The sequence below is a fragment of the Oryctolagus cuniculus genome, chromosome 17 (assembly GCF_964237555.1).
Source record: "Oryctolagus cuniculus chromosome 17, mOryCun1.1, whole genome shotgun sequence".
Lineage (NCBI taxonomy): Eukaryota > Metazoa > Chordata > Mammalia > Lagomorpha > Leporidae > Oryctolagus > Oryctolagus cuniculus.
In genome coordinates this window covers 30,836,752-30,863,913 of record NC_091448.1, presented here as the reverse complement: position 1 = coordinate 30,863,913, position 27,162 = coordinate 30,836,752, and the positions used below count along the sequence as shown (strand labels likewise).

General features: G+C 37.9%; 1 protein-coding gene across 6 annotated transcripts in view; it reads right to left on the bottom strand.

The window, feature by feature from the left end:
- Nucleotides 1-27,162, bottom strand: part of STXBP4 (syntaxin binding protein 4) — a 222,494-nt gene that overhangs the window by 56,627 nt on the left and 138,705 nt on the right. For all 6 annotated transcript variants that reach the window (XR_011383518.1, XR_011383517.1, XM_070060907.1 and 3 more), the window contains one exon: nucleotides 1,688-1,745. Coding sequence is in view for 4 of the 6 variants with exons in the window: in XM_070060907.1 (XP_069917008.1) it covers nucleotides 1,688-1,745 (58 nt within the window). In the remaining 2 variants the exon portion in view is untranslated. The remainder of the gene's footprint in view (nucleotides 1-1,687; nucleotides 1,746-27,162) is intronic.

Genomic DNA, 27,162 nt, shown 5'->3' with positions numbered 1-27,162 from the left:
TGGACCCCATGGGAGACCAGGATAAGTACCTGGCTCCTGCCATCGGATCAGCGCAGTGCGCTGGCAGCAGCGCGCTAGCTGTGGAGGCCATTGGAGGGTGAACCAATGGCAAAGGAAGACCTTTCTCTCTGTCTCTCTCTCTCACTGTCCACTCTGCCTGTCAAAGAAAAAAAAAAGGGTCAAAGAACACCTATTTTCCACATTTTTAAAATGCTTAAATTGTTAAGTGCACAGAAAACTACTGCACACAAATATGCTTGGCTATTGAACACCATCTAGTAGTAGCTCAAATGTGAATATGGTTTTCATTTCCGTCATATCAGCACTGCAGTGATCCAAACTTTCTGGGAACTGAACAGGTTAATCAGCATATCAGAAGGCGAGTCCTCTTACGGAAATAAAATAGTGTGATGCTAACTGTGATCTGCAGATTGAATTCCTGGGTCCTCTTTTCCAAAAGTTCCTTTCCTTCCGCATGTTATAAAATATACTTTTGCTTCATTTGTCAATTTTTGTTAGAGACTACAAGGAAAAAACCCTTCGCCAGGTTTTAAACTTAGTTCTTCCGTAAACCCTGCTCAATTCTTTCAACAGTGATGTGATTTTTCAAGGTAATTTTCCACGATAGTCGTTTTTCCAAATTGTAAAACTACAGTTTCTTGGTCACCTACTGTGTTCAGAGTTCTATAGGAGGTTCTTAACATTTAACAATCTATAAAGTAGGTTATATTCCCCTTATCTTATGATGAGAAAATGGAGGTTATGAGAAACACAGGAAGTTATGCAAAATCACAGGGTTTGAGAATCCAAAATCTTGAAAGAACAGCAAGGACATAACTCCTCTTTCCCCATAAAATACAGGGAAGTATAATTTGCTAATAGCTATTCAAGGGAATCTCTTTGAATCTTGGGAGTCTGTTGGGATTTCTCTTTGTTCTCTCATATTGCCAATTTTGATGTGAAAGGAGTTACCCAGAATATAGTGGAAGTACAGCAGACTGCTTTGTCCAGGGTAAAACTAAACAGTCCAGTAGCTAGAAAATGGATTCCTGTTCTAGTGCTAGCCTAGTATAGTAGACAAGATCTGGGTCAGTGTGCTTTGATTTTAGTCCTGGCTTGTTAATTTAGTAGCTGTGATTTTTTTTTTTTTTGGCAATTACTCAAGGCTCTTATTTTCTTCATCTATAAAATAGGGAAAATGATTGGATACATAAACCTCAAAGGGCTGTTCTGAGAATCCACTGAAATAAAGTTTGCTCAAATACTGTCCTATTTATCTCTCAAGTTATTTATTGTCTCTCTCCTCACTACTGTGTAAATCCCATGATGATTATTATTAGTATTATTAAGAAGTTTTAAGACCTACAAAATGGACTTCTCATTAGATATTAACTTTCCATAAATATTAATAATATTAGCCAGCAAGTGATTTCAGGCAGCAAATATTTAAGTTCAAATGATGATTCTAAGTTTTTGATGTCCCTTGAAATTATTTCCATTTTTCTCCCAAAGGATATCTGATATTAGCATTTAAATCACATGGAATGAAAATGGTGAGGCTTCATTTCTTCTTACTAAGTTTTCTAACCTCAAGGGGGTTTCTTGGTTTTGCTGATTATTCTGCAACTCCCAGGTTCTTTCCAGATGTGAGGAAAATTGCTTACTTGGTTGAGACGTTTGTACTTACTTGATGAAGTACTTGATTCCATCTGCTGTGTAAGCTTCCTCCCACCCATAAGGTAAGCCTAAAGTGAAAGGAAACCAAAAATACTTTTAATAAGATGATGATGATAACTTTATTTCCTGGACACAAAACTCTCTATCTTTACAATTATTTAAATACATTTCTTGTACAAAATAGTCTTCTAAGAAGAGGGCCAATTCAGATGAGCTTTCATATTCAGCATCTTTAGAATATAATAAATGCATTTTGAACAGTTAACAATCTGCTTTAGTTGCAATAACTGGATTATGACTTGTCATTTACATGTGGTGAGCATTTTTGTCAGCAGGATTCAAGCAAAATTTTGTGTTGCAGTGGATGGTTTTTGCCTGGAGGCAGAAGGATGGACAAGATGGCCTCTGCTCATCTATTCTGGCTCAATGTTTCTTTAATTGGCTCCTTTTACATTCTTTCACTCAGCTCCACAGGGAATCAAACATGAGTGCCAGATCAGCAGGGGTGTGAACACAGCTTTTGGACAAGGCAAAATTCCTTATTAAGTTTGAAAGTTTAGTAAAGTGATTTATAATGGATTGTGGCATTTTACTTTGTTAATTAAGAATTTGGTGCACTAAACATAAACGGCTAAACAATTTGCTAAATTTAGCTTGTATTTCTATAATGGGAATTAGAATAGTTAACTGTAAAGAGATGCAGATTAAAGTAAGCAAGCAACATTTGGCCATTTCTGTAAGTGAGTATATTTCTGCCCTCATCGTACCCAGAGAACAGCCCCATGTTAGGCAGTCACATTCTTTGATGTTCTAATTCTAGGCACTAGCCCTGTAGAAGGGTTTCTCACCCTCTGCTGCATTCCTGAGTACTGCTAAGGATTTTAAGTGACCTTTTGGATCAGCTGTTTGATACTGGCTTATCAAGGTTCCTTTGATGAGTACAAGACACATACACACAAAACAATGGTTTTCATGGCTCAGGAAGCAGAAAGTAGCTGAGTTTTAACAACAAATCAATGATTTCCATTCTCCTAGGTCTCAGCAAGGGGCTGAAGGAACAGTAACTATTTGAAATAACCCCTTGAGTGCATCAGTGCTCACTATTTTAAGAGAAGATTCTTTGAGAAGCAGTGATATCTGGATGCTGTTTTGTAATAAAGAAAAACAAACCAAAAGCTTTTCCCTTATACTGAAGTCCAGTCTTTTAACAATTTACAAATTGTATCAAATAAGGTCCTAGGCAAAAATTCTGTCACTATTTCCTTCATATATTAACACAGGCCACTTTGGAGATTTGGTTCTCTCAGTGAATAAATGTCCCTATTCTAAGTAGAACATAAGCACTTGTGAGAACTCAGCATAAGCACATGATTGACTTCTGAAAAGGCTAAGAAGTGACATTCTGTCTGTCTCTTCTAGGAACTGACACTCTGTCTCCTCTAGGGTCCACCACCAGCACCTGCCAGACAGGCCCTAGCTGCTACTGCAACAGTTCAAGTAGACTTTTCATCTTCACACTTTCTACATCTTTTTTTACAGATCACTTCATTCATCACTGACAAGTCCCTTACCTGCAGAGAAGAATCTGATGACTATACACAGGAATTTGCTTTCAGACCAAAAAGTGCTCAGAAATACCAGAATTCTGATCAACAAGGCAAAGGCAGCTAAAGTTAAGTAGAAAGTTATTCTAATGTGATAAATATTTTTCCTGTTAAATTACCTATCTTTCTGGAGAGCACAATTATATCTGTTTTTCTAATTTAAGTCACAGATATTTTGAAGTGAAAAGGTTAAGAAAAGCATATATTTTATTTCTATGTCTTTATTTGAAAGGCAGAGTTAGAGAGGGAAGGAAAAAGGGAACAAGGGAAAGAGAGAGACAGACAGAGAGAGGGTGAGAGAAACAGATCCTCCATCCCTGGCTCATTCCCCATAGGGTCACAATGGCCAAGACTGGGCCAGGCTGAAGCCTGGAGCCTGGAACTCCTTTTGGGTCTCCAACATGGGTACAGGGGCCCATATGGGATGCTGGCATTGCAGAAGGTGGCTTAATCTGCCATGAAACAATGGCAGCCCCAAAAGTATATACTTTAAAGATAGTTTCACTTCATCCTCAAGATCATTTGCAAATTGAGATTGACATTGGAATACTACATTCTCTGTACTTTCAGAATAGAAACCTTGCCTTGGTTATGTCTTAAAATTATTAAGCAAGAAATATGACTTCACAACAGACTAATAAAAGTACTAACTCATAAGCATTTAAGTCAAAATAGTTATTCAATGACTGTAGCTATAGCTATCCTTGTGTATTAAATAGCATATATAGTTTATTTTAGGATAAATTCTTTTTTGAGAAAATAAGCATTCCTTTTAAGAAGATTGAATAATTTCTTGTTTTTCATGCAGTTAATATAATTTATAAACAGCAGACTAGGAGACTAAACAGAGTTATTAATCTCTCATTGGTAGTTTAGTAATAGCACAATCACTGTCCAATTATGATCTGAAAAACACAAATAGCATACTTTATACAACAAGAACACTTTTGATTCCATAAGCCTAATGATTATGATGGACTCAGGTTTCCATTTTTGTCACAATAAATGATTTTGGTGTGATTATAGCATTATATAAATACTTTGCAATAATTGTTACTACTCCAAATATTGAAATATATAATCTATTCCCCCTTTTCATTACATTCCCCCTTCATTCTATTTCCCTTTTTCAAGTTCATTTTAAAATTGATATGACTATAACTATAACCAACTGAAATTGTTTCTGATTGTAAGTGCTTGTGAACCCTCACATAACAATCTTTCTATCAGAGATTATCTGTTTCTAATGATCAACTTTATGGTGATAACTTCAAAATCTTCATGGGTATATTGCCAAAATTAGAGTTTTGAACATGCTCAACCTAGAATATTGGCTGCTCCCTAAAACTCAACATACAAAAAATAAAGCTCATCATGTTTCCATAAAGTGTCCGTCTCAATTTTCTAGTTTTTTTTGGTGTATATTTATTTATTTATTTTAGTGATTTACTTATTTGAGAGGTAGAGTTACAGACAGAGAGAAGGAGAGACAGAAAGAGCACTCTTTCATCTGCTGGTTCACTGTCCAGGTGGCCACAATGGCCAGAGTTATGCCGATCTGAAGCCAGAAACAAGGAACCTCCTCTGCATCTCCCACGTGGGTGCAGGAGCCCAAGGACTTGGGCCATATTCCACTGATTTCCCAGGCCACAGAAGAGAGCTGGATTGGAAGTGGAGCAGCCAGGACTCGAACCAGCGCCCATATGAGATGCCAGCATTGCAGGCAGAAGCTTTACCTGCTATGCCACAGCACAGGCCCCCAATTGTCTAGTTTATTATATGTATCATAGATTCTCTTTATCATGTTTGGCTCATATATTTATTAATTAAATAATTAATTTATCATTTATTATGTGTTCAACATTTTGCTTGGTGTTCAGTGAATATACAATGATAAACAAATAGACATGGATCTTGATCTTATGGAATTTTAAAAATAATCATAAGTATATTATTAAAATAGGAACAAGGACTATGCAGGGAAAGTATGGAATACTATGAATGAATAACTCACAGCATGAAGGCTTAATTCCCTAATACATAAAGTACTCCTATAAATCAATAAGAAAAAGATCAATGACAAAACAAAAGAGGCAAAACATGGAACACTCAGGACACAGGTAACATAAATGCACTTAAACGTGAAAATGTTCTTGAGCTTTTTTTCTTTTTTTATGATTTTACTTTTTAAAAACATTTTGTTACATTCATTTTAAATATAGGCAATTTAAATATTTTATTTTTAAAAAATTATTTTTATTTATTTGAAAGGCAGAGTTAGATAGAGAGAGAGAGAGAGAGAGAGAGAAAGAGAGATCTTCCATCCAATGGTTCACCCCCTCAAATGGCTGCAATGGCCGGGGCTGGACCAGGCTGAAGCTAGGAGTTTCATCCACGTCTCCTACGTGAGTTCAGAAGTCCAAGCACTTGAGCCATCTTCTGCTGCTTTCTCAGGCACATTAGCAGGGAACTGGATTGGAAGTGGAGCAGCCAGGACTCAAACTGGCACCCATATGGGGAGCTGGCATTGCAGGTGGCAGTTTAACCAGTTACATCACAGTGCTGACCCCCGGTTTAAATATTTATCTTAGTCTCCACAGTTTCCTACCTTTAATGTAAGGCATTCAATGAAATTATAAGAAAAACCATAGGTAGCAGAAAAGATCCATTGCTAAAAGAAAAAATCCAGTAACAGAACAGATCCAGAGATGAACAAAATATTAGTTTTGGAAATAGCCATAATTTATACATTAAAAAATCTGGCTGAATTTAGTGACTTATGGTTGTATAACTATAATGATGCTTATCTACTTGTGTATATTATATAGAGGACAGGGGTTTCAGTTTGCTGAATCCGGGAATCTTGCTAAACCATGTATCATTGTACATTTTAACCACCACTTCATAGTTCAGTTTGTTTCTTGACAATGGCTTTTCCTCCCATCACAGCACAGATCGTAGCATTCTGGGCTGGCACTGCGGCTCAGTGGATGGGGTTGCCTCCTGTGACATGTGCATCCCATATGGGTGCTGGACCATGTCCTGGCTGCTCCACTTCTGATCCAGCTCCCTGCTGGTGACCTAGGGAAAGCAGCTGATGGCCCAAGTGCTTGGGTCCTTGAAAATCATGTGGAAGATCTGAATGAAGCCCCTGGCTCCTGGCTTCAGCTTGGCCCAGCCCTGACTACTGAAGCTAACTGTGGAATGAACCAGCAGATGGAAGACCTCTCTCTCTTCTTGAGGCTAACTGTGGAGTGAACCAGCAGATGGAAGACCTCTCTCTTTTCTCTCTCTTTCTGTGACTCTGACTTTCAAATAGGTGGATAAATCTTAACCCAGGAGCTGAGATAGGGAGGAGTTGGAGAATGAGAATTCTAAGACTGAAACTGACAAAGGCAATCCCATCACATTTAGACAGATTTATTTGAAAAACCCTTGGTAATGTCATTGTTATAAAAACTCACATGTATTTAACTTTTAGTGTCTGTTATCCTCAGAAGGAGAAAGTGAGAGAGGGAATGAGGGGGAGAAGAGAGAGGTAGAGAGAGAGAGAGAGAGAGAGAGAGAGGATATTTAACTCACAACTAATAAGGCTTCACTTCACTAAAAAATATGACATTTATCACAAAAGTGGAATTTTCACTTGATTTGCAGTCAGAAAACCCAAATCTCTATGTAATGTTTTTCAATTACAAGTTGAACAGCCATAGGAAAATAATAATATTGCAATCTCAACTTTCTCATTTATGTAGTAGTGATGATAATAGCTACCCTGCTGGCTTATGGAGAGATCATGAAATTCATTAGTTAATATATAGCTATTCAATGACATACAAAAGGAAACCATTATTATTAATAGTAATGAAAATAACAGCTCTTTATTCATTGCTTATGGTTTTGGTGATGCAGAGTAAATTGGGTGCTTAATATAAAAAAAGCACTTACATTATCTACAAGGGAAACTTTCAATCAGGTGTAAGCACATTTTTTTTTTTTTTACAATCCTTTCCTCAAGAAAGGGAATTATATATTCTTTATTTTACTCGTGGTAACATTCAGCAAAAGGACAATGAAAACTAGCAGGGGACACTGAACCTCATCCAGTGGTGTGACGGTGAATGTTCAACAACACACTCCTGAGAGGTGGGGAGGGCAGCCCTGATTTGTAGAATTTGTTGATTTCCTCAGTGTAAATACTCTATCATGCCTAACTCGAGTTACCAATGTGACCTCACTGAATACAGATGTATTGGGAAGAAACATGTAGTAATATGCCATGATATGATATTCCTGGATACAATAGAGCAAGTAACTTCAACAACAAAGGTAACAATGAAATGTAGAAAAATAACTAGGAACTGGTTTCTAGTACTTTTTACATCTCCTTTTAAAGTAAGCATATAATTATCAATATAAATTTTTAATTTTTAATGACTATGAGTGATAATAGGCTACAACATTGTTGAAAGCCAGAAATAGCCAAGTCCACTGTAGCCACTCACCTCGTAGCTCCCTAGGATCTAACAGAAAGGAAGTTATGAAAATTAAAGGATAGGAACACTGTCCAGTAGGTGATAACAGTTTTTAAAGGTAAAGAATTGTTGCCCTAATAAATTATGTATACAACAAATATTTACATAGAATTTTCCCTATGTTCATTATTCTTCCAGGTATTTTTTTAGTATCCTCATAATTTTTTGTATCTTCATAATAACCTGTTGAGATAGGTACTGTTATTAACTTCATTTTAGAGAGGAAACTGATGGACAAAGAAATTTAAGTAACTTGTCCATTGTTACACTAATAATAAAGAAGGTGGTCATGATTTGAGTACAAGCTAATCTGATACTCAACTCATGCTTTCTAAAACCTTAATGTTTATTTATTTTATTTACTTGAAAGGCTGAGCAAGAGTGAGAGTGAGAGAGATACCTTCTGTCTGCTGGTTCATTCCCATATACTTCCAACAGGCAGGGATGGGCCAGGCCAGAGTTAGGAGCCCAGAACCTCACTGGGGTGTTCCATGTGAGTGGCAGAGGCCCAAGCACCCTATCCATCATCTGCTGCCTCCTAGGATACACTAGCAGGAAGCTGTATTAGAAGTGGAAAAGCTAAAACAAGAACTGGGACTCCGACACAGGATGTAGGCATCCCAAGCAGTGGCTTGACCCAATATACCATAGGCTTGCCCTGAAAACCTATGCTTTTAACCAACTCTGGGTTGCTTCCATTCCCCCAACTCCTGTTTGTGTTGCCAATGATCAATATTAAAATGATTAAATAACACTTTCACCTAAGGTTCTGAAGAACACAAAACAAAGAAAATGATTCCCAATGCCTCATTTTGTGCATTATTATCCAGAGCAGTGGTCTTTTAAAAGGAACTGAAATAATTTCTAGAGTTGAACACAAAGCAGTCTATTTTAGAGGCATTTTATGTTAGATGAATGATTGTGCAAGTTAATTTGTAGGTCTAAACTGCAGTGCCAATTTTAAAAGAATTACTACCTAATTTTCCTATGAAAAAGGAATATATTATACTGAGAGATGGTTGTGACCTATAAATAACCAAATAATGCAGTATTTCAAATATGAAAAAATTTCTAAAGAAATTACAGATTTTGGCCGGCACTGCAGCTCACTTGGCTAATCCTCCACCTGCAGTGCCGGCACCCCAGGTTCTAGTCCTGGCTGGGGTGCTGGATTCTGTCCTGGTTGCTCCTCTTCCAGTCTAGCTCTCTGCTGTGGCCCGGGAAGGCAGTGGAGGATGGCCCAGGTTCTTGGGCCCTGCACCCGCATGGGAGACCAGGAGAAGCACATTGCTCCTGGATTTGGTTTGGTGCAGTGCACCGGCTGCAGTGCATCAGCTGTAGCGGCCATTTGGGGGATGAACCAATGGAAAAGGAAGACCTTTCTCTTTCTCTCTCTCTCGCACTGTTTAACTCTGCCTGTCCAAAAAAAAAAAAAAAAAAAAAAAAAAAAAATTACAGATTTTATAAATTGTGCTTTAAATTAGACTTGTATAAATACCATATTAACAGACATGATTTTGGATTTGTAACTTGATTTTTTAAAACCTGGTTATATATGTCATCATTGTTTGAGGGAACAAAAAAGCAAATGCCATATGCACATGTATAATGTAGATGATTTTATACATTTTTGTGTGTCTCAAATTCAAAATTTAAAATATTAGCATAATTAGAAATGTATTATTTTTAGTTAGAAGCCACCCATCCAGCCAATTAAAAGCTATAATACATTACAGGAACAACATAACACAGCTCTTCTTAGCAGTTATTTGGTGGTTCATGGTCCTCTGAATCAATCACTACTTTTGGCCATATAAATGCTACGTCAACACTTAATTAAAGACAAGATAAAGAGTTAATATTCACTTCTGCTTTTCTCTTCCCCACAGATGAAAAGCTTAGTATTTTTACAGTTGAAGTTCTTTTACTCCAAGTTAGATTATGGAATCATTTTCTTGATCTCTGAAGTCCAGACATTTGAGATGACAGCTTAAGTGTTCTTTCTTACACTGCTAACTTCCATCCCATGACCCAAATTGAAGTAGAAACTCACTGTGAGTTGTCTCCGGGCATTTACACAATGATTGGTACTGTGGCTTATTGGTTTAAAGTCAATACCATACAATGGACTTTGTACTGCACACTAATAAAACTCAGTATACAACTTGCTGAAGCATTCCTTCCTAGAGGGAGTGCTTTCTCTTTCTTTCTGTCTCCCTATAATCTCTCTCTATAAGAGAGTGAGAATTGAATCATAGGACTCAATAAGCTTTTCAAACCCTGTTCTGTTCTGATGATCTTTGCTTATCACTAGTCATCTAATAAATAACATTAAAATGTCAATTATTTATTTAAGAAGCACAGAGAGAGAGAAAGATACACACACAGAGGGAGAAAGAGAAAAAGAAAGAGAAAGAGTGCATACCTATTCACGGACTCATTCCCCAAATGCCCGCAACTGCCAAGACAGGGCCAAGTTGAAACTGGAAGCCTGAACTACATCTGAGTCTCTTATGTGAGTGGAAGGAACTCAATTACTTGAGCCATCATTGTTGCCTCCCAGGATCTGCATTAGCAGGAAGTTGGGCTCAGGAGCAGGGAGCCAGGATTGAACTCAGGCACTCTGATATGGGATATGGGCATCTTAACTACTAGATCAAATGCCCACCTCCTCATCCCCATTCTGTTAAATTGACCCTAGTGAAGACAAGTCATACTACTTTATGTCCAATGGTCAATTCTCAGTCCTCAGCTTCCCTTGCCTATAACTGCGTATGACACAGGTGATCACTGACTTTTCCTTGAAATGGTTTATCATTGACTGTAAAGATTAAAGGTTGCTTTCTCTCAGTTTTCCTTTGTCTTTCTCTGGCTATTCTCTGATTTATTTGCTAGTTTCTTCTTATCTCCCCAGTCTCTAAAAGTTTGACTGCTTCAAGGTTTGGTCCTTCACCCCTTTCCATATATACTTTTTCCCTTTGTTTTCTACATATGCTCATTTATTAGGTAGTCTCTTATTCTGATGACTCTCAACTCTTTATCCCTAGCCTGCACCTCTCTCCTGATTTGCAAACTGGCAAACTCAGCTATAAGCTCTACTCTCCACTTTGTCTACAGTTACCACACTTTTAAACTTAAGTGCCTATTACTAATCTCCCAACTTGGCCCAAACCTCGACTTTCACAGTTCTTCCCATCATGTTATTTGGAGCTCCATGCTACCAGTTGTTCAGGGCTAGAAGGAAGCAACCTTGATCCTATGTCCAATCCATTGACATGGCTCAGAGGCTTTGTCTTCATATTAAATGAAGAATTTGGTCACTTCTTGGTACTTCTACTTTTATTAAAATAGTCCATGTCTTACTTGGATTATTCTGATAAAATTCTAACTGGTATCACCATTATAGCCTATTCTCAAACTAATAGCCAGAGTGATTAAAAAAATAAGTCAGATCATGTTCCTTCTGCCATCATTTCTCAACTTCTGTGACTTAATTTCCTAATTCTCTTTTTTTGTTAAAATGTGCTATAATCATTCTGGCTTCTTTACTTGAACACAGAAAATAAACTCATACCTCAGATCCTGTGAAACTGCTAGTCTCTATTGGGAGCGTGACCCCTCCAACATCCGCGGCTCACTCCAACACTTCCTTCAGATGTCATTTGGGCCATGATGCCTTCCAGGGTTGCTTGATATGAAATAACAAGCTTCCTACCTTTCCATCATCTGATACACATTACCCTGATTTCTTCTGTCACTCTTCCCTAAGTAGGATGCAAATTCTGTAATAGGTACTCTTTTGTTCACTGCTCCCCTGCCAGCACTATTGTGGTATGCAGTGGATTCTTAATTGCTATTTGTTGAATTAAGGAATCAATATTTACAGCAATAAATATTCTACATCAATACAAACACCTACTATTTAATAATATAAAACATGGAAAGAGAGTTTTTTAGAAAAAGGTGTTGAAAGGTATTTCAGTAAGAAAAGAATTAAAGTAGAACTGCAAAAAGATATAAATATTTGAATTATCTTCCCATGAGTTGATATTCTTCTTTTTTTTTTTTTTCTTTCAGGCTCCAGAGCAACAGATGAGAACTCAAGTACTGGCTGGCTCCCAATTCTAGCTTCACTGTACCCTGGGAGGCAGCAGGTGATGGATCAAATACCTGAATCCCTGTCATCCATGTGGGAGACCTGCATTGAGTGGTTATGGGCATTTGGGGAGTGAACCACTGGATGGGAGTGTACTCCTGAGTGCACACACTCTCTCTCTCAAAGCAAATAAATAAATAAATAAATCTTTTAGATTCCAATTCTCAGTCTGAGTTGGAATTTTTCTTATCCAAGCTAACCCTGGGACAGCTGGTCAAACTCCCTCTTAGATTTGTCTAACACAGTAACCTCAAGAACATTCTTGGCAGTGCCTCTGACTCTTTACCTGCTCAGACTCTAGATTTGCCAGAAAATTCATTCAACACTCTTCCTATTCATAATTGTTAAGTGCCTACTATCCAAGGCCTGATATAATGATAGCTTCAAAAGAGTGCCTCTCACATAGTGGGCACTTAGGAAATACATGTTGGCTGACTGCAAAAATTTGCCACCCATGACGATGGATGGTTCAGTGAATCTTGCACATATTTGACATTTTATTGTTGTTATAAGGTCTTTGTACTCACCAGGGGAACTTGCTAACTTGCTCACAAATATTTGCACAACTGTTATTTGTGGATTTTGACAACAGGGTAGTGGAGGATCTTTACACATGCAATTGTAGAAACCACTATACAGACCAGATGAAATAAAATCAAGATTATTGATTTTTCCTTCCCTCAGAATAAATAAGTCTAAATTACATCTTAACCTTCAATCATATGACATTCGGCTGTTAACATACATGTCTTTAAAAAAAAAAAGTTTATCCTATAATCTGTTAATGATCTCACATTATTTTCAGGTAAAATTTGAAAAAAATCATAAAACGAAATTTCCTTCAGGCATTTCACTTTCTGAAGTTTTTTTTAACTTTTTAAGCATAATTTTAAAAAGATTTAAAGAAAATCAATAAAAATGCCTTTACCAAAGAGAAAAGTTTTCTAAGAAACAGCTTCCATGAAGTTGTATAGATGTAATATTCATGACATTAAGGAGTTACAGATCTAAAGTAAGCCAAAATTTACAAAAACATCAGTTCTGACAGTACAGTCCATTATCACTTAAGAAAAAAAAACCCTTAAAAATCCACAGTATCGTATTTAAGACCATTTAAAACACCCATCCACAGAAATACCTGTCCCTGAATTTTCATAGCAGTTTGAGTCATAATAGCCCCAAATTGAAAATATCTCAAACGTCCATCAGTTAGCGACACAATAAAAAATTGTGGTACAAATTTACAATGAAATATTACTTGGCAATGTTGATACTTTTAATACATACAACAACATAGATGAATCTCAAAAATACTCCACTAAGTGGAAGAAGCTAGATACCTAATAGTTTGTTTCTATGAAATTTTAGGAAAAGCAAAACTATAGTGACAGAAAGTAGATCAGTGTTTGCCTAAAACAAGGAGGTGTGGGAGGGAAGGAAAGGGCTGATAACACTGGAACACATGAGAAGGTTGTGAGAATTTGGTAATGTTCTAGAACATGCGTATGGTAGTATTACACAGCTGTGTACATTTGTCAAAACTCACAGAATCATACATTTTTATTTTATTGTGTGTAAATTACATCTCAATTTTAAAAAGGCAGATGGAAAGCTCCTGAAGCATCAGCATGAACAATCGCATTTTTAAAAAGGCATTTGGCAAAATGGCTACAATCCTCCTTTTCATCTTGATTGCCCACCAATCCCATTTACAGTCTATCAACTGAGCTATTTCCCCAAACATACTATTGACTTCTTTTCCTCTATGCTTTTTCAGATACCATTCCTTTTACCTGGAATGCTCATCAAAATGGGATACAGTCACCAATCACCATTTCTGAATGAATTTCAAATACAATAAATCTCTTTGTCCATCTGTCAACAAGTCTATGACTTATAGATTTCTTTAGTTGGGAAGTCTATCCAGAATATTTTCTCTTTTGATATAAAATTTGCATACAATGAAATGTAAGTACCTTGAGTGTACATTCACTGAGTTTTCACAAATGCCTCCACCTGTGTAGTCCAAACCCCATCAAGAAATAGAGCATTAACATCACCCTAGGAAGATCCTTTTCCTATTGATTCCTATACCCACTTTCCTAGGGCAGTGACTGTTCTGATTTATTAAAAGATATCAAGTTTTTCACTTTTAGAATTTATATTTGATTTTTTTTTTTGACAGGCAGAGTGGACAGTGAGAGAGAGAGACAGAGAGAAAGGTCTTCCCTTGCCGCTGGTTCACCCTCCAATGGCCGCCGCGGCCGGCACACTGTGGCCGGCGCACCGCGCCTATCCAATGGCAGGAGCCAGGTACTTATCCTGGTCTCCCATGGGGTGCAGGGCCCAAGCACCTGGGCCATCCTCCACTGCACTCCCTGGCCACAGCAGAGAGCTGGCCTGGAAGAGGGGCAACCGGGACAGAATCCGGTGCCCCGACCAGGACTAGAACCCGGTGTGCCGGCGCCGCAAGGCGGAGGATTAGCCTAGTGAGCCGCGGCGCCGGCCTATATTTGATTTTTAAACATTATTTCTATTTGCTTAGATATCCTATCTTTTGATTATGAGAATGTTTTCCTTTACCTCACTGTATAGTTATCATAAGCAACTTAAAGTTCTCATTCCAACATTTAGATCATTTTGGGGTTAGCCTATATGAATTGTCTTGTCTTTTAAAAATGAGTTACATTTTCCTGTTTTTTAACAATGATTAATTTTGAATTGTATTCTGGAAATTATATTGTAATATTATGGAAACTGGGTTCTGTTACATTACTCTGAAGAGTGTTGTTTTAGAGGGAAACTTAGTCGATTTGAGCAATCAATGAGCTCTATCTCTTGGGCAGCTGCATAACTCTCAGTTCAGTTCTTTTTTCCCCCTACCTTGGCTGGGTTTTTTGCAATGTCTCCTCACTTAGATAGTTTAGGATGGGCTAGAGACTTGGGCTTATATGGAGAATTTTGGGGTTCTTGTCTCTAATTCTCTCCTTTCTGGGATCTTTCCTTTCACTTTAAAGTATAAATGGTTTCCCCAACCTTCATCTAGTTCTGCAGGCTAGAAAGACCGCAAGTTGTCAGAGTTTCCCCACTGCTAAATTGTAGAATAGGGGTTGGAAAACAAGGTGTCCATAAAGCAAAATGTGAGACTCTCACTCTCAGGCCCGTGCAAATGCAGTATCAGTACCTGAAATTAAGTGCCCCTAAGGGAGGTACCCTGGGTGCCTTGGTTATCCCATCCTAATTCCAGTCCTGAGTCTTGCCATCAGTCTAAAAGTGTAACAAATGGGAACTTTACTGTGTTGGTTCCCTCTACCAAGTTTTGACTAATCTCCAGAATCTGCGTTCTTTATTTGCTCTGCAGAGGCTCCAGGTGGTTGCTTTTCATATTTTGTTCAGGGTTTATAATTGGTTTCTGCAGCAATGTTGGTCCATGAGGGGCTCACTCTGCTATAGTAGAAGTGGAACACTTAGAAGCATAGACATTTTCAGTGGAAAGATATCCTAGGAATCCTATCCTCATTTGTTTCATGTCATAAATGAAAGAGTAACTTCAAAAGACGTTAGAGAGCATTATTACAGAGACAATTATGGGAAAAGGCAGTAATCTAACATGTCTTCTACTGATCATTCACAGTGCCACTCTGCAGAAATGCTGAATGGAAAAAGCAGCTTCTATACCGAGTGTAAACTGTTGCATACCAAGACTTCTCTTGAAATATAAGTAATTTGTATATTAACTCTCAATTATTAATTACTGCCTAACAGTGTGGTATCGTTATGGACTGAATGTTTATGTCCTCCCTCAAATCCATATGTTGAATTCCTAACTCTGACTATGGTGGTGATATTTTTAGATGGGTTCTCTGTGGAAGTAATTAAGATTAAGTGAAGCCATAAAGGTGGGTTCTGGATTCTGCAGGATTAGTAACCATATAAGAGATATCTAACAGCACTCTCCCTTCTCTGTCTTTCTCTCTCCCTCTTTTCCTTCCTGTGCATGCCTGAGAAAGGGGCCATGTGGGTACTCAGCAAGATGGTGGTTGGCTACAAGCCAAGCCAAAAGGCTTCAGAATGAAACTTACCCTGCCAGGACCTTGATCTTGGACTTAGCTTCCAGAACTGTGAGAAATAAATTTCTGATGTTTAAACCACCCAGTCTGTGGTATTTTGTTATGGCAGCTCAAGCTGACTAATATAGCTATAAAAATGGAAACAAATTCTGCACAGTGATAAACCAACTTACTTGACAGAATTACTTCAGCCTGACTACACAAAGGTAAATTCATACTCATCTCTAAAAGAGTCTGAACTTAGGGAAAAAAAATAAAATCTATCAATGAGTGCAATATATAAAAAGTTGTTTGAAAACTAAATCCAGAATTTTGAACAAATCGGTTATGACATTGGAGGGTGGTGTTTCAAAAAACAACTTCATTTCATTGTATTCCCTAATTGATGCTTTAAACAACTATAAACAACTAGTAGTAAACATCACAGTCCATGCCGCAAGTTCCTTGAGAAAGCCCTACCTTCCAAGATAGCATCAAAACAGGCAAAACTAAGGCCCAGAAGTGTATCCCTTATTTTCTCACAGTTCTGTTCTCTGAAAGACTGCCATCTCCCACTGAAAGTCATAGTCTAGGAGTGAAGCAATCACAGGCTAGAATCTCAGGGCCAACTGGAAAGTCATCATGAACACTTGCATTGGTTGATCTTATTTATCATGACAAGCCTGAAAATACATGATCCTAAAAAAGGTGTCCTCTAAACTTCTGATTGCCTCTCATTACATTTTTTTCATAAATTCAACTTGATGGAATTTAAATTAACTACTTTCTATTAATTATAAAAGTAGCTGCATGGAATAAGGTGGTCATACTGGAAAAAAGGTACACATAAAATGTGACATTTTGCTTTTTCCAATATAGGCCGTGCTCCTTTACTCATCTCTGTATTTGTATAGATTATTAAATCCACTTAGTTACTAACATTTTCTTTTCTTAGTTGCCTTGTGAAGTTCTGCTCATCACTGAAGGGCCAGCGTCAGTGATACCTCCTCTGTACACCCTCTCCCAACTCACTGGGCAGAGTTCATCCTCCCCTCTTCAATAATAGTTTCTATCACCACATTTAACACCTTTCCATAAAATACAGTTCCTTGAGGACAACGATCATGTCTTCCTTGTCTTTCTATCACTTTCTAGTATACAGCTTGCTTTTAGTTCATAATAAATGTTTAACAGTGGTTTGCAGAGTATTCATAGAAGTAAGACTAATGTTCAGATTTTTTTTTCTTAAAGCTATACTTTCTGGAACAGCTTAGAAAAAAGTGTGGCCTTATTTTTATATATCTTTTTATATGAAAGTGATGAAAAAACCCTGGAGCTGGGCAAATAAAGACATATTTATATTTAAGGATCTGGAAGTTGCTTTACAGTAACATCCATGTCTCAGATTCTTCCATCTTTCTACTCTAGAATCCTCTGTAAAGGGTGGTTCATTCTTATACTTCTCATCTTGTGGTTGCAAGACCTTCCTGAGAGCTACAGGCATTGTATCCAAACTACAGGAAGAATGAAGTAGAAGTGGTTCCAGCTCCATCTGCCCTTATCTATTAATTATAACTTTCCCCAGAGGTTTCTAAGCAGACTTCCCTTCATATCTCACTGGTCACACCATGGCCATCCCCTTATGCAGAGAGGCAGAGAAAGCTAATGATCTGACTTAATATTTGGAATTCAACAGATTGGTTAGGGCAAAACACAAAGCTTGCTTTATATGACAAAAACAAAACAAAAAGCAGTCAACAGTTAAGTGGAAAAGGGTTAATTAAGGGTAGCAGGTTTAGGCCGGTGCCGTGGCTCAGTAGGCTAATCCTCTGCCTTGCGGTGCCGGCACACCGGGTTCTGGTCCTGGTCGGGGCGCCGGATTCTGTCCCGGTTGCCCCTTTTCCAGGCCAGCTCTCTGCTGTGGCCAGGGAAGGCAGTGGAGGATGGCCCAAGTCCTTGGGCCCTGCACCCCACGGGAGACCAGGAGAAGTACCTGGCTCCTGCCTTCGGATCAGCATGGTGCGCCGGCTGCAGCCCGCCGGCCGCAGCGGCCATTGGAGGGTGAACCAACGGCAAAGGAAAACCTTTCTCTCTGTCTCTCTCTCTCACTGTCCATTCTGCCTGTCAAAAAACAAACAAACAAACAAACAAATACAAAACCATTTAAAAAAAAAAGGGTAGCAGGTTTGTCAAAATGAGTATGGTTGAGACCTTGGGGGCCCCAGACTATCAGTGCAAATGGGTATAGAATTAACGCTTCATGTTGAGATATTTTCTCAAGTTGGCATTGCTTATGGCATAAGTGAGATATTCATTTCAATCTTGTATCTCATATCTCTTTCTGTGCTGTTAAATTACGACAGTTTCCTTTATCTCTCATTCATTCCAACCTCCTCTTGATTTCATCCCTGCCATTCAAAATTTCTCAGAGCCAAATCGCAAATGTTTCATTCTCCATAAATGTTGTCTTTATTTTAAAATAATATCATCCATTATTCCTCTGAGCTATTAGCACTTTATACCATTCATAAAATACTTAACATACTAAACTTTTCATTATGATAATTTGCAATTATTTTATTCTCTTCTCATAGTCTGTTCACTCCCTAATGGTACTGAATGTTCCTCAGATTTACTAGATTCAAAACATTATTTTCTGAGTTGAATATTGAATTCATTTCCTTTAATTTGCATAGTCAGACTCCATGTGGGAAGAAGAAAATGGAAGGAAAGATGGATGACTACTGTTAGTCTCAAGTGATGTTGTAAAAATCAGCAAAACAAAGTTTCCATTATGGGTTGAAACTGGTACTCCTTGATGTGCAAGGGTTGGAAAACTGTGCTTTTTTTGAGCTCATCTAACTCTGAGGGCATAGAGCTTGGAGGACGACTGTTCCTTCCATGCATATTTTAAAAATGCACTCTGTCCTCTAGGAAGCAACGTCCTGTACCACAACATCCAGTTGAGTGAACACAGCAAGGGCTACATTTCAGTCCTCAGTGTACTTCCTTGACCTTTGCTTATTGTACAAGATATTCAATGCTTTGCAGCAGACATATACGCATGGAAAGAATTTCAGAAGTTCTGTTTTCATGCAGAAATATTTACAAGTCCTTTATGACCTTCACAGGCTTTAAAAAAACAATGATGAAAAACTAAGAACTCACATTTTTGGACTGTTCTAATTTTCCAAGATTCTTGTTCATAATTGAGCCAAATTTGTTTTCCTATTGTTTCTGTCTGATGGTCTGAGACTTAATTTCTGATGCTGAAATTATGTCTCATAGTACTGTAAATGCCTCTCCAGTAGCAACACACACCCAAGAGAATGGCATGTAACTATGTATAGGTAGGGGTCATGGACACTGTATTTGGTTGCCAGAATTTTGTGTGAACATGCAAAAACCTGTGTTATCTAACAAAGCCAATATATTTTGAGAATCTAGTTTATAAATCTTGGGAAACTTAAACTTCACTTCTATATTTCCTTTATTGGACACTGCCGTCAATTATTATTCTTTATTTTATAACCTTCACATTTTGTAGTTGTTGATATGGGATCGCTTTTTTACATTTTGATTGACAATTTGACTATAAAAATGGAATATTAATTAGAAATTTTTACTGATAAAATCAAATGCTTACAGCTAAATTTATAGAATAAGAACTGGTATTTACAAATAGTATTAAAATCTTAGTCCCTCTTAGTATCTTCAGAAAAGTCTGAAATTATTTGTAAAGAGAATTTCAGAAAATGAGGGGAAGAATCTCTTTATTTTATATTTTCTACTTTAAAAGTATGCTTTAATAATCTTAACTGTCATGTTAATGATAAAAATGAGACTGTAATGTTGATTTAATTGATGAATAACCAAAAACATTTAAAAATTATCTGTATGACTAAAGTAAAGAAAGTGAATAAGGTAATATTGGAAGATTCTGGGGCTGGAGCTGTGGTGCAGCAGGTTAAAACCCTGGCCTGAAGCGCTGGCATCCCATATGGGCACCGGCTCTAGTCCCAGCTGCTCCTTTGCTGATCCAGCTCTCTGCTATGGCCTGGGAAAGCAGCAGAAGATGACCCAAGTCCTTGGGCCCCTGCACCTGCATGGGAGATCTGGAAGAAGCTCCTGGCTCCTGGCTTCGGATCAGCACTGCTCCGGCCGTTGCAGCCATCTGGGGAGTGAACCAGTGGATGGAAGACCTCTTTCTCTGTCTCTACCTCTCTCTGTATCTCTGTCTTTCAAATAAATAAAATAAATCTTAAAAAAAAAAGGACGATTCCATTTATTTAGTGATAACTGATTAAGACATTTGGGGGGCTGGCGCTATGGTATAGTAAGCTAAGCCTCTGCATCACATACAGGCGCTGGTTTGTGTCCCAACTGCTGCTCTTCCTATCCAGTTCTCTGTCTATGGCCTGGGCACCTGTGTGGGAGACCTGGAAGAAGCTCCTGGCTCCTGGCTTTGAATCCGACTGGTTCTGGCCATTGTGGCCATTTGGAGAGTGAACCAGTGGATGGAAGACCTTTCTGTCTCTCCCTCTCTGTGTCTATAGCTCTACCTCTCAAATAAATAAATAAAATATTAAAAAACGGAAAAGACATTTGGGTAATGACCATAGATTGAATTGAAGTTTTTTGGACACAGTAAAAAACTAAACATCAGTTAAAATATCATACACACATTTATGTTCTTATTTTCTAAATGTGTATATTTTATTTTAAATCAAAACATACAAATATATATTTGGTCAAAATGTTTCTTTGTTGATTAGACCTCCTACTAGGTTTATGTATCATTTTTCTTATGAACCCACACTCAAAATATATCAGCAATCATTTCCACTTGAGTTTCTTTAAAGTGGATTGAGAATAAGTAACAGTTATAAAATCATCCAAGAGCAGACTCCTTCTAGAGTTAATTTTCCCTAGTATTTCACAGATCACTCCCACACATCTAATCAATAGTATTAAGTCACCATAATTAAATATCTCTAAAGCATTAGTTTTTTGAAAACAGATTTTCCTTTTTTCCATTCATACTTCACCAATTTAGAGATTATATAATTGATTTATAATAGCAAGTAGAACTAGTATGGATTTATTTGGAACAAACATAATGTATATTTTACCTGATAACAGCGTAGGTTCACGGTATGCATTAGAGAGAGGACTATAGGCAGCTACTGCTCATGGGCATCTGTATACTTTACAGAGAGTATAGATGAGTTGGTTAATTTCACAAGTGGGCTAAGAGATTGGTTAAGATAATTCCTAACTCTTTGGAGAAAGTGGTTTCAAAAACTCCAGGGTCTTCTATTATTTACGGAGAAAAGCAATTTGAAAAAATTCTCCTAGGACAATTACTGAACTACCAAAAAACACATGCTATTAAAAATCATTGCTTTTCTTGATTTCTATAATACTACATTTGCCTATTTTTCTGATCACCCCTTTTTAGTCTAGTTTCTTCTTTCTCTACAGATCTCCAAGTATTCCTAGTGCTCAGTGTTGGATCCCTTTCTTTTCTCAATTTATACTGTCATCCTGGGTAATCTCACCACTTTCATAGCTTTAAAAACCACGCATACATATGTAGGATTCTCAAATTTATTTATCCAGACTGGCCCTTTCTTCTGACTTCAGAATGGTAAAAGGCACTCCCTAAAACCATTTCTACTTAGATGTTTCAAGGGCAACTTATACTTAAGTTTTTTCAAAATTAGGTTTTGATTGACATCTCAAAAGCTGATCCTCCCTGCAATCTTCCCTTCTTACTAAGTGAGTCTATTCTGGCTTCATTTCATTACCAAGTTCTGGGAAGAACAAGTTTTATTTTCCATTCAATATACAGTGTCTGACACATAGGCACTCAATCTTTGTTGAAGAAAAGAAGGAAGGAAGAAGCAGAAGTGATGGAGAGTATGGATCCTAAAGAAAATGTTTTATAGTAATACTACAGCAACAATTCAAAGACACGATAAAAACAGGCAATCATTCAGTTGTTTTGGCCATATAAATATCTATACCTTTAGAGACAGCTAGATGAGTCAGTATTTCACTTGTAAAAGAAATGTGCAATGTTATTTAGGCAGAGCTGAAACTATCATTTTCTATTCTTACTGTAAGTGCTGCCAATTTGGATACAAGTGTGCTTCTTTAAGATACATAATTCCTAAATTAGTACTGTGCTATTTAGTCAAAGTCAGAGTGTTGGGAAGCCTTGACCCCATGATGTGTTTGCAATGAAATAACATGGAATTGATCCAGTTTCTTCTCAGAAACACTATAGCATCATACAGTAGAGCATAACAGTATGGTACTCAAGACCTTTGGTAATTATCAAAATCGGAATAGCTACAGCGAGAAAATTTCACACTAACACTGAGCCAAGAGGAAAGACTGAAATCCGTCATCTCATTCATCTGACATATAATAGAACTGGACAGCTGTTTGCTTTCCAGAGTGTGAATGCACATTTTAAAAAATGAGAGTATATAGTAGATTGTAATAACAGGAAAGATTCTTTAAAGAGGCACAGATAAAACATACATAAACATAATTTCAAAGAGTCATAGTTTCTGCCTACTGAGCATTCCAAAATTACATAATACATAGAATTAAGGAATTTCTTATGTACACATAAAATCATATTATTACTTTAAAACAATTTGAGTGAATCTTGAAATATTTACTTACTATTTCTCTCTAGAAAGATTTTTACTTAGCTTATCACCTCATTGACAGTATAAAAGCACTATATATTTGCTTCTATGAACAAAAGGCTTGATTGAGATGGCATTGCAGCACAGCAGATAAAGCTGCCACCTGTGGTGCCAGCATCCCATATGGGCACCAGTTTGAATCCTGACTGCTCCATTTCCAATTCAGTTCCCTGCTAATGCACCAGGGAATGCAGTGGAAGATGGCCCAAGTGGTTGGGTCCCTGCACCCACGTGAGAGACCAGGAAGAAGTTCCTGGCTCCTGTGTTTGGTTTGGCCCAGCTTTGGCTATTGTAGCCATTTAGGGAGTGAAATGGGGACCAGTATGGATTTCTCTTTCTGTCTCTGCCTTTCAAATAAATAAATAATTTTTAAAAAAGGCTGGATTAAAACCTGAAGCAGATAGTGCCTCTATGTAGCAGACTCATATTTTTATTATTTTTGGTAGTGGTACAGAGTGGGAATACATTGGTTTTCTGCAGAAAATACTACAGAGATTTGAAATGTAGGTCACAGAACAGAGCACGATTGGAACAGAAGAGCACAAAGCTTCTGGCCACTGCTTACCACTAAGTAAGAAAATCATGTTTGAAAAAAATTTAACAATTACTCTCTTTGTCACTACATTTGACTAACACAACAAGTTACAACCATAATTATTATTATTTGACCACTTCATAGACTTAATATGCTACAGGAAGAGATTAACAGTGTATACACTAAGGTTCACCACTAGACAGAAAGCCAGATAAGAAAAATTCATGTATCTGTGAAATATTTTAAGTGGAAATCTCACAAGTGTTTGAAATATTTAGTTTCTATATTATCTACAGGTAGTAGCAGAGTTAGAAGGGGAAATGTGGCACGTTGTGGGGAGCAACTTGGACTATACAGTTACTGGAATTAAGACTTATTCTATGCATCTGCTCTCCCACAATATGGCGCTGGGAGAGGAGAAAACAGCTTCTACCCAGCTGCCTCCAGTTCAACCAATAAACAGCAGGACCTGCTCCTGATTGGAGGAGAGCAGCGTACTCGGCGTGTGGGCAGCCGAGTTAAGATTGGCGGAGGAGGACTATAAAGGAGGAGAGAGACGGCATGCACCGGGAACATCTAAGGGGAACATCTGAGGGAACACCTGTGCAGCCCCCAAGAAAGCCGGCCTGCGGTGTGCCGCTCCCCTGCGGAAGTGGGGAATGTGGCCAGGGGGAACTGCCCTTCCACGGAGGTGGAAGGGATAGTAGCCAACCCGGGAAGAACCAGCAGCAAACCAGGGGAGGGCCGAGCAGACGAAAGAACAGCGCAGGGTCCTGTGTCGTTCCTCCACGAAGAGGGGGAGCGACAGCACGTCACATGAGAAGTCATTAAACTGAAAAGGGAGCATTCTAAACAACAGAGAGCTGCTTCATGTTTTCCAGGAGATTGCTAAGCCTTCATGATTTTTCTAATGTGGTATTTTGGATGACACATAAATACGTGCTATGGTTTAGGCAATAATGGTCTTCAGAAATAACACAAGCATCAACAAAATATTTTGATAATAAAGTACTTTTGCTATATTCACAAATGTAAATATACTCCAAAGAAATATTTTTGAGTATATTTTGAGGTCTTTGGGAAATGGTATAATGCTATAATTAGAATAAGATTTGCCAAATCATGCAGATGTTTACACTTCAAAGCCTTGTGTTGATGGTACTGAGAAGGTGGCTAGTTAATCCAGCAATGGGGTAGGGCCTTTGGGAATGATGGGATTGGATTACGTTGCTAGGGTGAAACCCATAATCAAATCAGGACAGTTTGATAAGGAGAGACCACATGGTGAGCATGCTCCCTGTCTTTCTGCTTCCTGGCTTGCCACAGGATTCTCCAGCCACAGTTGCTCCACCACTCTTATCAGATGCCAGACTATTGGGGCTGCCCAATTCTGGTCTCTGAACCTCCAAAACCTAATCCAAAACAAACCTCCTTCATAAGTGGCTTCTCTCATGTATTTTAGTTGTAGTAGAGAAGAGCTGACTTACACACATACCATCTCCCTTAAGCTTTTAAAAATATTTATAAAAATATATTTATTAAGCCTTTTTGTGTCCACGATACAAAAGTAGCTCAGATATTTTAATTGACATACAAATGTCAAATAAGGCATTAATATCTTTTGTCTATGTACTTATAATTGGTAACCAAGATTAACACAGAAGAATTAAACTAAGCTAAAACTTTCATCAACAATTCAAAAAAGAAGAAAAAAGTTTTATTTATCTTTCACTTTCCACTATGGTTAAATCTAGCATATGAATCATGTCTGATTAATCAAATTTAGTTCAGATTTGAATCTAATTATAAATTTAAATAATAATTCTAGGTGCTGAGGTTGACATCTCTATATTTTAACAAACAAGAACATTTCTTAGAAATGTTTTGCTTTCCTTTACAACTGCCTTGATTCACTACTGGGAGAACTGTGCTGAGGAATTATTATCTTTTTTTTTTTTTTTTTTTTTTTTTTTTTTGACAGGCAGAGTGGACAGTGAGAGACAGAGAGAGAAAGGTCTTCCTTTGCCGTTGGTTCACCCTCCAATGGCCGCCGCTGCAGCTGGCGCACCGTGCTGATCCGATGGCAGGAGCCAGGATCCAGGTGCTTTTCCTGGTCTCCCATGGGGTGCAGGGCCCAAGCACCTGGGCCATCCTCCACTGCACTCCCTGGCCATAGCAGAGAGCTGGCCTGGAAGAGGGGCAACTGGGACAGAATCCGGCGCCCCGACCGGGACTAGAACCCGGTGTGCCGGCGCCGCAAGGTGGAGGATTAGCCTAGTGAGCCACGGCGCCGGCCGAGGAATTATTATCTTAAACTGAGATTGGGCTGAAGATTCCGATATGTACTATAGAGTTTACTTTGTTCTGTCATTGTATTTTATTAATGAGAAAAATAAACAAATAATAGTTTCTATTCCAAAGAATTAAAAACAAAGGTGCAGTTAAAAATTTGGAAAATGCATGAGCAAAATTTGCACTTCTATTTGGGAAGCAGGACATAATTAGTGACTTTAAAAACCTTTGAGATGATGAACAGAGACGAGATGTTAATATATGCAATCTTTCTGTTAGTTAATTCTGAAAAAATGAAACTTGCAAAGTACCACACAGCTTACTAGCTTAGGAATATACAAGCTTTTTGTTCTTCAAACCAACAGTAAGCTACATTCTACATTGACATATTTTTCTTATCTTTGAGTTACCAAAAAGAGCTAGATAGTTTAAGAACTATGCACAATGTATTGCACTTAGAGTTTTTAAACGATTCAATGTGTTTCCTAAGGAAGTCTTTAGAGGTTGATTTATTTCAAGTTACTTAGAAAAACCTGCACAAGTCTGTTTCCTTAAGTTAATGTCAATTCACCATCTACCCAAGCAATAAAACAATATGAATGTACTATTTATAAAATAAACTCTTCAACACTTCACAGAACCTTGTCAGTACCTTCTCAATAAACACAGACTCACCTTCAAATAACAACTTTCATTACAGTATTAAGACAGGGCAAAGATATTTCCAATAAAAGCTAAGGTCAACAACAACCAAAAAACCTGCTAATAAACAAAGGATATTCCATTCACTTGAATCATTTTTTTCTTAGCCTTAAGAGTAAAACTGAGAAGATGCTCAAACACTTCAAATTGAGGGTGGCCCTGGGAAATATGAGAAATACGATGTCTTACCCAAAATTCCCATTATGTCTGACGGGAAGAACTCAGTTCCTGTTTTTATTATCAGTCATAAAGAAAGAGGTATTCAATTTTTTATGGTCATTTCTGTCTTAATGCAATGTGACCAATTATTTTAATCAAAATACTAACAATGTTAAAATTAGCCTGTATGTGTGAGAGGGGTCTAAGGAACACAAAGCACCTGTAGAAGTAGTCCAGTATTTGACATTGCAGTCTTGCCCACATCCCAGTAACTTCACAGGTGGTTCCAGCCATCCTCCAAGGAAGTTACCCTAGAGGAATCCCCTCTGCCAACTGCCAGGTGGGCTACCCAGTCTATAACTTTGGGCAATAAAATCTTGTGGGGGATATTACTTATTTCACACCCAGCATACCCCTTTGTCTAGAAGAAGAGGGAGGAAGGGAAGGAGAAACTGTGGAACCCCACTTTTAATACAAACTATGCTCTCCTGAGATGCCCTCCTGGCCTGTCCAGTGTATTCTCTCCATTAAACTACGTAGCCTTGCTTACCCTAGTCTGAATGGCTGGGCATTCAGATTCTGCCTTGAGAGGTACCATCTGTTCTGTCGAATGTCCTACTCCATTGAACCTTGCTACCTTGCTGCCTTGTTTACCACTATTCTTCTGTCTCATGTCTGAATACTTTCCTGAGTGAAGACAAGAACCTATTTCCCTCATCTCCACTAACAAC